This window comes from Sander lucioperca, chromosome 8 (genome assembly GCF_008315115.2).
Source record: "Sander lucioperca isolate FBNREF2018 chromosome 8, SLUC_FBN_1.2, whole genome shotgun sequence".
NCBI classification, from domain to species: Eukaryota; Metazoa; Chordata; class Actinopteri; order Perciformes; family Percidae; genus Sander; species Sander lucioperca.
The window spans coordinates 9,525,331-9,536,611 of record NC_050180.1 but is presented as its reverse complement, the minus strand read 5'-3'; the positions used below and the strand labels follow the sequence as shown (position 1 = coordinate 9,536,611).

At 41.4% G+C, this 11,281-nt stretch overlaps 1 protein-coding gene across 2 annotated transcripts in view; it reads right to left on the bottom strand.

The window, feature by feature from the left end:
• Positions 1 to 567: 567 nt before the first annotated feature.
• tmem163a (transmembrane protein 163a) overlaps positions 568 to 11,281 on the bottom strand; it is an 80,591-nt gene continuing 69,877 nt past the window's right edge. For both annotated transcript variants that reach the window (XM_036004456.1, XM_036004457.1), the window contains exons 6-8: positions 11,106 to 11,217; positions 4,893 to 5,034; positions 568 to 4,653 (exon numbers count right to left, since the gene is read on the bottom strand). In XM_036004456.1, coding sequence (XP_035860349.1) covers positions 4,593 to 4,653; positions 4,893 to 5,034; positions 11,106 to 11,217 — 315 coding nt within the window. In that variant the 3' untranslated portion in view covers positions 568 to 4,592. The remainder of the gene's footprint in view (positions 4,654 to 4,892; positions 5,035 to 11,105; positions 11,218 to 11,281) is intronic.

Below are 11,281 nucleotides of genomic sequence, written 5' to 3'. Positions count from 1 at the left end.
GGGATGGGAGAAAAATGTGCTCTGGTTTATTGGCATTTCTTTAACCCAATCACAATTGTATTGGGCGGTGCTATGCCTCGGGAAGGAACTTGTTTTGGTGGAACGTGTACGTTCAAAGGTTGTTTTAGTCGTGCAACAGAAAACTCAGATTGGACAGATAGTCTAGCTAGCTGTCTGGATTTACCCTGCAGAGATCTGAGGAGCAGTTAACCATAGTCCTCATCAATCCACCAGAGTTTAAAATTACAACACAAAGAAAGCGGAAGGTGACGGACATCCGGCCGAAAAGAGGGACATCCGGCGGTATTTCCCGCAGCACCAGAGCAATCCCGGAAGTGGAACGTCGTGGATATAGACCAGTAACTTATTCATTTCATTCGAATAAACTGACTCAATACGCTAGTACGGATGGGATTGGTGCCCATGGGCATTTGGTGCCTGTTCACATAGTACCCACTGGCATCTAGTGACTGCTACATGGCACACTGATATTGTACCCCCATTGTATGTACCCAAAGCCTTCCATGACAGTTGTGTGGTTGAAAATAAATCAAACATGTCTCAACATTAAGCAGGATAAAACTTTATTAATCAATAAAACTTTGCTCTTTGACAAAGATATACCTCAGTTATTTTACATAAATAAATGGCGTTTACATCATCTGTAATACCACTGATGTCATTACTGTACAAACAGACAAATAATAATTCTGTTACAGTCAGATTTATTGGAAATTCAGTTACAGCTTTCCATGTATGTTATTTTTTGTATGTTTGTGGCTGCATTGCACTTGTAACCGCTGAAGCTGGAAGGGTTTTTACACGCCCATGCTAAGCTTGTAGGAACAGAAGTGGTTAGTATTGCTATCATAATTTTGTAAAACTAGGTTAAATGAATGGGTTGATGCATCTTCTGGGGCGGTAATAATACATCTATTTGTACATACAAGCTTAAATGAATGATACACACATGTCAGAAGACAGGACAGATGTTTTCGATGATTTGGCACAGTTCATCAAGCTGCAGAATTGTCAAACATTTCATTGGGCCGTAAAAACAAATGGCATTATAGATGAATGAAATGCAACAACAACTCTGGTGATCATGGAGTTACAGTTATATTCAACATATTTCTTTTGGTATTCAGCTGCTGCACTGACCTCTGATTTACAGTAAGTGCAACAGCTTCAATGATCACCTATTACTAAGAAGAGTAAGGGGTCCAGGGCCACAATCGCAGCACCCGGCCTAAATTCTATGTAGCATGAATGTGCACAAGAGAAAGTAACACGGAAATAAAACAAAGTGCAAAGAAGAGAGGTAGAAAGGATTTTGTTACCAAGATCAAAAAAGTCATCTGAACACAATATAGTTAACAATATGAGCAATAGAGCAAGTAAAGCATACAGTTTCAAAGAGTTATTATGACTTTGTTCTGTGCTTCATGTGGTGGTTATTAGCATGTAAACACTGTGCTTTGCTAGTAAAAGTCATTGTAAAGATTGTCTTCTATGCATCAGAGGGGGAATATTACAAATCACTGTGCTGTTGGTGAGTTGAAGTGGTGTGAGCTGATTCACACCTTCAGTTTAGAGCTCAACCTTATTCTTCACACAAAGAAACTAAACTAAAGATAATATACCAAGCAAGTTGCACCTTGTCCAGTAAGTCAATAGAGAGTTGATAATTACAGTGCAGAGTGCATGTAGGTGCCTTCAGAATCACTGCCCAAGGCTTTGTAGCTGTGTTCAGCCTGGGATAAATTTAGACTCGCTCCCTTGGATCCAGTGCGCTGAATACTAATCGCAGCTCTTGTCATGTGGCTTCCTACCACGAGGGGGCACACAAGCACTCTGGATTCACATTTACAGGAAGAAACCAGGCCACAAAGTCATATACAGTGTACACAGTTTACCTCACTTTAAATAGTGAATATGTATATATGTCAGTATATGTCAGTGTGTGTTTGCGCATTACACAACATCTATGAATTATTCATATCAATGCATTTCTAAATTTGATTGATCTCAATATAGTTGTATAAAATCAATCCATAAATTGAACTCCTTTCCTTAATCTAATTGCTCGTTTTGGGTTGTGGAGTTTCTGATGCTTCCTGACAATAAAAGTATTTTTTATCTAATTTTCTCTAAAAAATGTTCTGGGTGATTTTTTACTGGAGTTTATGACACCCACTAAAGTTCAGTAATATATAATACTGATTGGTGCCGGCAGGTAAGTTGTAGCTATCCCATTTTAACATGTAATGTAATGCTTTGATTGGCAATGAGCTCTTCTTTTGACAGCTACTAATAAGTGATAAAGAAGCCTCGGACAGCGCTGTAAGATCCCACCTACATCCAGTCTGAGATTTTCACTTAGTGCAAAATGTACAGACAGACTTATTTAATTTCACCAATAATCTACAGTAATATGTAAAACCACATTTACAGTATAAGCACTATAGAGTAAACATGTGCAACGATATGTAACATTGATCCTCCTGCACTTAAACTATATGTCTACTCCAAAAAGCCTTTTATGTTGGCCATAAAGTACTACAACTATATTTGTGACGTTTTGTTACTGATGCACCCGGACAGTGTAATAAACATATTTACAGACTGTGTGGTTTGCATTTACATTCTGTTCATTGCACATAACAATGGATGATAACAATGGTACCATGCAGAACAAATGAGGTATAAGCAGGTATGCGACACAAGGAGAAAGCACTGTCTCTGCAAATGATATGCCATTAAAATGATATTCCCACAGGCTACTTCATCTTTGTGATTGTGCTTTGTTTCATCTTAGGTTTGAGACTTTGTCTTATCCAACTTTCCGCATGAACTTTGCAGTCAAAACAAGGAAGAAAAAAAGAAAACATGGATAAATTAATGTCAATGAAAGTAATAAATATCCCAGCTAGATTGAGTTCAACATTACATAGAGAAAATGATAAATAGGATTACAGCAAATGCCAGAGACGTTCCTGCAGAGTTTAGTGCTTTTACATCTATTAATTATAAGCATGACAAGGTGTTACAACAAAAACACAAGATAAATATTAAGATGCGTTTACATCTTACCCTTAAAAAACGTATTTCGCTATTCTTCAGATGCTAGCTATTGCCCGGTAAAACTTTGTCAAACTAAGTCTTGAGTAAAAAAACAAAAGATGCTGAATGGAGTTCAGTAATTAACTCCGGTATTTGGGTTTAGGAGATCAACCAAAAGATATGTACAATATATGGCAATGAAACATATGCAAAGTCAGATACACCGGTCAAATCATGTCTTACTTTTTAATTACCCATTGTGTCAAAACGGGCACTGCACTAAACTGTCAGCAACAAACACTAGCGCATGAAGGAAAGTTCACTAATTTGTGCTTGGATACATTACATACAGTACAGTAGGCTATGCAATGTATATAAATTACATGTGCACTTTAGGTTTATAGCCATCATATGGCAAATGTTTGTCTCCTGTGCTCTTTTACTGCTTTTTCCTTTTAGCGGTAGAGTTTCCAGATAAAGACTGACCTCACCATGCTCACTGATGCTTTTCACCTTTTGGACAAAGCAGTGTTTGCTGACTCAGAACTGCTCATATGCTCTCTGTCTAAGTCCTCTTTTCTCGGCTTTTCACATCCTCTCCATCTCTGAGCAACGTATTAGGAGGTATAGTGGCTGCTTTAAAGAGGGAAGGCTGGTGAGGTTTTGACAGGAATGGATTTAGGAAAGGAACACCTGTACTTAACAATAAAAAGAAAAACAAAACAACAATCTTAAATTATAGTGAGCAGCCCTCAGCTCAATTTGGAGTTTGTATTTAAGATACAATAGGGAGACAAAGAAATTCCTATTCTATTCTATGTTTTCTCAAATAAATTATGGGAAAACGTGCTGTGTGTTTTGTGTAGGCCTCATCACAATAAAATCTACCCCATTTGGTAATTTTGGAATTTTGATCCCCATTATGCCCACCATGCCAATAGCTAAACCCACAAGGACAAACCAATACACTGTTGTCTCTTGTGTTATAACTGGTGAATGCTGTTATCTAAACAGCGACTGCTGGATCCCCAGGTCAAACAAATCCAAAGCTCCTGCTGGTAGACAGGAGTCGCAGCTCTTGGGCATTTTTTTAATTCTAGGTGTCATTTTTGAAATGGTGGTTTTAATGGACAAAAAAGTAAAGAAGGGCAGAACAGAAGAATTTAACTTTAAGTGTTTTCTCTCCAGGATGTGGTCTTCAATCACGTCCTTTTTCCTTAAAGTCTCTCAGTTGCTGCATTTGTGTATGCATGTGCGTTTGTTTCTGTCTGAATGTATGAATGTACTATGTACAGTTTATACAGCATGTGTGTATATTTGTGTGTATGGGAACGTGTAGAGTCTGTATGTGCTGCATGTGTATTAACATGTGTAGGAAGGACAGAGAGAAGAGGGCGGAGGCAGCCAGGTGTGTGGGTGTGTGTTTGTGTGTGTGTGTGTGTGTGTGTGTGTGTGTGTGTGTGTGTGTGTGTGTGTGTGTGTGTGTGTGTGTGTGTGTTTGAACCTGCTCGTCTGGCCAACACACACTCTCACTCAAAGCGTTCGTAGTTCCTCGTCTGTCTCACACGGGGCACCATGTCCTTCAGGAGTCTGTGGACACAGAAACAAGATCTCATTGGAAAGTATGTGAATGTGCAGATTGCAGAAATTACTTCTGCAAGGTGTCTCGGCCTGTTTTGGCACTCAGCAGCCAGTGTAGCCAGTACAGAGCTGTCGAGTTGACATGTGAATCTGGCATTTATAGAACATGGATCGACCTTATAGAAATTATGACATTTACAAATCAATAGGTCAAAGAAATGTTCTTCATTGAGAAATGTTAATCTTACTTGATGCCATATGCCAAAATGATGAGTCCAATAACAACTCCCATGGTGCCATCCAGAAACCAGACGTCGGCATGGTGCTTGAAGACTTCGGCGCTGATCAAAATGGAAAATCCCATAATTGAACCGACCAGAGAGTTGAACCCTAAAAAACACAAACAAGTCTGTTTATATATTATTGTATGAGTACTGGAGTAGTTTCAGTTGCCCAAACTTAAATACTCATTACTAAACATGATAATGACCCATCAAAGGATTCACGCAGTTATTATCAAAAGTGGTAGACAGGTTTGAACATAAAAAGTAGTGGATTTATCTGAGGGCAAGCTATTTTGGTGTTAAAGGCTTGTGTGACATTTTGTTTGATTCACCTATTCGCTTTCGTACTGAGATTCAGATGAGAATATTAATGCCACTCTCGTGTCTGTACAGTAAATATGAAGTTACAGCCAGCAGCCAGTTAGCTTAGCTCATAGCATAAAGACTGGGCAGGGGGAAACAGCTAGCCTGGCTGCCTACAAGAACCTTCAAAGCCGACTTATTAACATGTTACAGCCCAACTGTTTAAACTGTACAAAAGCTGAAGTGTAAACAATGACAAGATATGGTTTTTACGGAGGGGTTATGGTCCGGACGGCAATTTTCTTTTCCTAGGATTGGCTAGGTTTGGGCATAAGGAGTGAGATTAGTTAAGGTTAGGGTAAGATTATCAGGGTAAGCCAATCAGAGGCAGAGTAGGGCGGGTCATGCCTTTGCCATCCTAGGAAAAAAAATATTGCGCAGTGACTTCCTGGAGGCGTAGTCGGGGTGGAGAGGGGTTGCAGTTCGGTGAGCTGGGGATCTCATCGCTGCTTTTTGCAGATGATGTGGTCCTGATGGCATCATCGGCCTGTGACCTTCAGCACTCACTGGATCGGTTCGCAGCCGAGTGTGAAGCAGCTGGGATGAGGATCAGCACCTCTAAATCGGAGGCCATGGTTCTCAGCAGGAAACCGATGGAGTGCCTTCTCCAGGTAGGGAATGAGTCCTTACCCCAAGTGAAGGAGTTCAAGTACCTTGGAGTCTTGTTCGCGAGTGAGGGAACAATGGAGCGGGAGATTGGTTGGAGAATCGGCGCAGCGGGTGCGGTATTACATTCAATTTATCGCACCGTTGTGACGAAAAGAGAGCTGAGCCAGAAGGCAAAGCTCTTGATCTACCGGTCAGTTTTCGTTCCTACCCACACCTATGGTCATGAAGGTTGGGTCATGACCGAAAGAACGAGATCCAGGGTACAAGCGGCCGAAATGGGTTTCCTCAGGAGGGTGGCTGGTGTCTCTCTTAGAGATAGGGTGAGAAGCTCAGTCATCCGTGAGGAGCTCGGAGTAGAGCCGCTGCTCCTTCGCGTCGAAAGGAGCCAGTTGAGGTGGTTCGGGCATCTGGTAAGGATGCCCCCTGGGCGCCTCCCTAGGAAGGTGTTCCAGGCACGTCCAGCTGGGAGGAGGCCTCGGGGAAGACCCAGGACTAGGTGGAGGGATTATATCTCCAACCTGGCCTGGGAACGCCTCGGGATCCCCCAGTCGGAGCTGGTTAATGTGGCTCGGGAAAGGGAAGTTTGGGGTCCCCTGCTGGAGCTGCTACCCCCGCGACCCGAGACCGGATAAGCGGACGAAGATGGATGGATGGATGGACTTCCTGGAGTTCATTCGTCACCATAACAGTTGACAGGCATCCAGCTTTAGTTGAACTAATGGATGGAATTTTTGACGTGCGGACAGAGCCAGGCGAGCAGTTTCCCCCTGTTTCCAATCTTTGTGCTAAGCTAAGCTTACTGGCTGTTGGCTGTATTGGTTCATGTTTACCATACAGACATTAGAATGGTATCCTCTCAGCTTTTGTCTAAAAAGCAAATAAGTGTACTTCCTGGGATGTGGGATTCCTTCAAACAGACCTCAGAGGTGGCAGAGGAGAAACACATGAGTCTTTTTTGAAACCCTCAAATATGAATGGATATAACCGCTAACATCATTGTTGACCACATCTACTGTATTTGAGTTACCTTGTGTAGCTACTGATGTTTTTTTCTAATTCCATTTCTCCTGGTGTGAAAGCCAGCACAGTGGGTTATTGTCTCGCCTGCAGTTAGTGTATGGTCTTCTGGGAAATAAATCCAGTCTCTGAAAACAGCAACCTCAGGTTTATTGGATTCATGCCCTGTGTGTTCTGAGACCTGGGGATAGCAGTGTTGCTTTGTGTGTGTGTGTGTGTGTGTGTGTGTGTGTGTGTGTGTGCACACTGTGCTTTAGTTCACATGCCACATGTGATGCGGCATGTGCCTATGAACAGCTAGTGGGTCATAACCCTTTCAGTTCTTCCAAACCAGCTGTGAGAGCAACTTTCCCTCACATACAAACATAGAAACACATACTCAGTTTTGTGGCTCTGGTTTTAATGCTTGGGATTCTGATACCTTTTGCACGCTTGGGTTAGAGTACCCTAACATTAACCCTTGCCTTTTACACTTAGGTCAGGATTAGGCAAGAGTCTTTCAATGTTATGCTACTTTAAAACACTAGGTACATTTCAGAGGGAAATCTCGTACTTTTACCTCCATCACAATGATTTGACAGTAGTTCTATTCTATAAAATATGATGTATTATTATACGGTAAATTAAACTACGCAACAACATATACAACAAGAAAATTAGCTCTGAAATGCCTTTGACAAGTAAATGCAAGAGTAATAATAAACCAATAAAAATAATATATAATAATATAACTCTGACAAGGGCCATTTTCCTGCATAAGAAATGCTTTTTCGTTTGATACTTTTGCTGATAATACTTGTCTACTTCTACACTATGGTATTTCTAGTTTGTCTTTAAAGGGGTGATAGAATGATTATATAGGGTATTTCACACTGTTCCTTAAGGTCTCCTAAGAGGGTATGTAACATTGGTTGGGCTGAAAATGGCCCGGTTGCTATTCTATGGGGCCTAATGCATCCCTGTGTTTTGGCCCTATTTGGAACGAGAGCTTTTCTTCCAAATATGGTATTTTCATGAATATTTAGATGAGCTGCGCACTGATTGGTTGAGCGAACCACATACACATACAGTGGAAACAAGACAGCGGGTCTCATATTTCAGACACTGCAATGTTACTAGTAAATTACTAAATTCACTTCTGAGACTTTTTTATGCGAGAAATCAACTATGTAAAGGTCAAATATGTGCCGTTTTACGAAAATTGATGGCTAATTGCAAATTTTGTCCGACTGTGTGTCGGAGTTCATGAGCTCAGTGACAGCGGCCGGTGCTGTCTGGGTTGTCGCCTCGCCGCCCAGCCTGTCCTTTCACAGACCCCGGGTACACTTTCAGCATAACTATAGTATATTTACAGTTTGAATTTCGTCACGGCATGTATATCACAGCTACCCTAAGGTCTTACAAAGCTAACACTTTTGTCCGATTTCAATTTAATGCATTTTTGTGAATTTCAGAGGTCTCGTTAGGAGGAGGCTAGCTAGCTCTCATTGATAGCGCTCCATCCAGCTCACCGCGGACTCTATCAATGAGACTCGCGGACAAGAGGTGTTTATTTCCCCGATCGTTTGTATAAATAACTCAACACACATATCCATTATAAGACTGGCAGCACGGTGGCATAGTGGTTAGCACTTCTGCCTCACAGCAAGAATGTTCTGGGTTCGAATCCAGGTCGTTCCGGGCCTTTCTGTGTGGAGTTTGCATGTTTTCCCCGTGTTTGCGTGGGTTTCCTCCGGGTGCTCCGGTTTCTTCCCACCATAAAGACATGCATACTAGGTAATTAGGACTACAGTTGAAAATTAGCCGACTGGCTAACACTGGCGCATTTACAGAAATGTTGATTAATGTGCATTGTCCTAATCAAATAAACTTACAAACCTGTGGTAAGAGATTGCGGACGTAACAGGCTTGCTGACCTCTCACTCACACACACCGGCCATTTAGCAGGAAGAGGGGAGGGAGAGCAGCAAGTTGCAGGACCTGGAGCTCCATCAGGGCCTCGGCATTTGAAACGGTGACTTTTTATGGAGTGCCTAGAGCCTAGAGTGCCGGCCGTGACGGAGCTCCATCTAGCTCACAGCGGGCCGAGGTCTGTGAAGGAGGACAGGCCGGGCGGCGAGGCAGCAACTCCGACACACAGTCGGACAAAATTTGCAATTAGCCATCAATTTTCGTAAAACGGACCATATTTGACCTGTACATAGTTGATTTCTCGCATAAAAGTCTCAGAAGTGAATTTAGTGACCAAATAGCAGACGAACAATGTATACAATTTCTGAGATCTGCGCGACCTATTCAGAAGACTACCTGATCTCAGATCAGTGGTGTAGCCTATGTAAATGTTGGGGCGTGACAAAGGTAGAGACTAGAACCAAATAAGGAGGAGCCACCGAGTTGACGTCAACTCTGTGGTTTGTTGAGATTTGCCCGTTTTCAGATGCAGTTTCAAATTGTGAGATTTGCAGAGGAAAGAGGTGTCAATGGGATTTTGAGGTTCTATGTATGCAGTGATGGGAATAACGGCGTTATAAATAACGGCGTTACTTTTTTTCAGTAACGAGTAATCTAATTACTCTTCCCATCTTAATAACGCCATTACCGTTACTGCCAAAAAATGTGGCGCGTTACTATATTTGAAGCTATTTTTTTCATCAGACCAACTATCTCTGAGTCTGAGCCGAGAGTCAAAGACTTTTTTTTTACTGTTCTTCCTTGGTTAGTGAGTAGTGCACGACACAAGCGCATAAATGCTAACGATTGGCTGAGGTTGAGTAAAATGTCATGGTGAGCCAATCAGAGGTAGAGTTGGGCGGGTGTTCGAAAGCACACATAGTCCGACACACAAGACATGTTGCAAGAACAACACAATCGAGTCAGTCAACGAGAGAGAGAGACAGGTATGGCGTTATGAAATCAAGGAGAGGGTTAACTTTTCCTGCTACAGATTTCCCACCGTGGTCAGAAAGAACAGGGGAGACACTTTGTTTCTCTTACTATATGACTCTAGAGACGCTACTCGCTCCAAAGCTAATCGCCGTCACTCTCTCACTTCTCCCTCGCTCTATCACCTACTCCCCACACACACACACACACACGCCGGCTCGACGCACACACCAGCGCACAAGTATAAAGATAAGGCCACTTACGTTATTTGCACTACAAAGAGTGTATATATTTGTTATTTCTTTTTGGTATAGTGCTTAACAAGCATAATTTCATTTTGTCCAGTTGTGGCCTGTTGAGGTGTTGTGTTATTTGTATCGATCCACTATATAAACATAATATCTACATACATGGCATTTGATTGGAGGCTAGTCTCACTTGTCCAACAGCAACATTAAAATAGTTTAGATTTGTGTACATTGTTTCTGTTAATAATGTATTGTATTAAGTGTCCATTTCATTATAATATTCAAATTTATCATAAATAATTGAACATGCACATGTATTTTAAGTTCCATTAAAGAGGGGTGGAGATTTGGACATTTGAGCATTTAAAAATTTACTTGAAAGTAACGCAATAGTTACTTTCTGAAGTAACTTGTTACTTTCATAATTTGTAACTGAATAACTAATTTAATTACTTTTTGGAAGAAGTAACTAGTAACTGTAACTAATTACTTTTTAAAAGTAACTTGCCCAACACTGTATGTATGTCCTATTTACCCACCAAACTGTTGTTATTCAACTATGACAAGGTCAAATCGGTTTTGTATTCTATCACCCCTTTAAGTAAATGATCTTCTACCATCATTTACTTTGTTTTCACTACATACATACTATTTTATTCAACTGTAACTCTCGCTTTTCAGAGCATGCAGAAATCATTTTAAGGCCATATTTATCCCCCTAAAAACTAACAAGGCTATTTCACAAAAGTCAGTTTTGTAACGGCTCTGGTTGCCTGTCATTAGCAGGAGAGACACAAACATTGATCATCAAAACTGAAAGGCTGAAGAAATGACTAATGAATGATGAGGAAAAAGATAATTTTCCTGGGCATGGTATATCCTCTTGTCATTCTGTAGGCATCCGTAAACTTCGTTAAGACCTCCGAGACTGGTGTGCTATTCATTTATTTATATTTAACTATCTGTGTGTGTGTGTGTGTGTGTGTGTGTGTGTGTGTGTGTGTGTGTGAGAGAGTGTGAGTGTGAGTGTGTGTGTGTGTGTGTGTGTGTACCCTACCGTCAGTGATAAGTGCCCGGCTAGTCAGCACTCTTCCCAGCATGAACTTGGCCACAGCCAGCACAGCACATGTGATCCCGCTCACTACAGACACACTGTAGAGGAAGTCATCCTACAGGGAAGAGAAGATAGGTTGTGGATGTGTGCTTAAAGATAAAGCGTGCAAACGAAGCCAG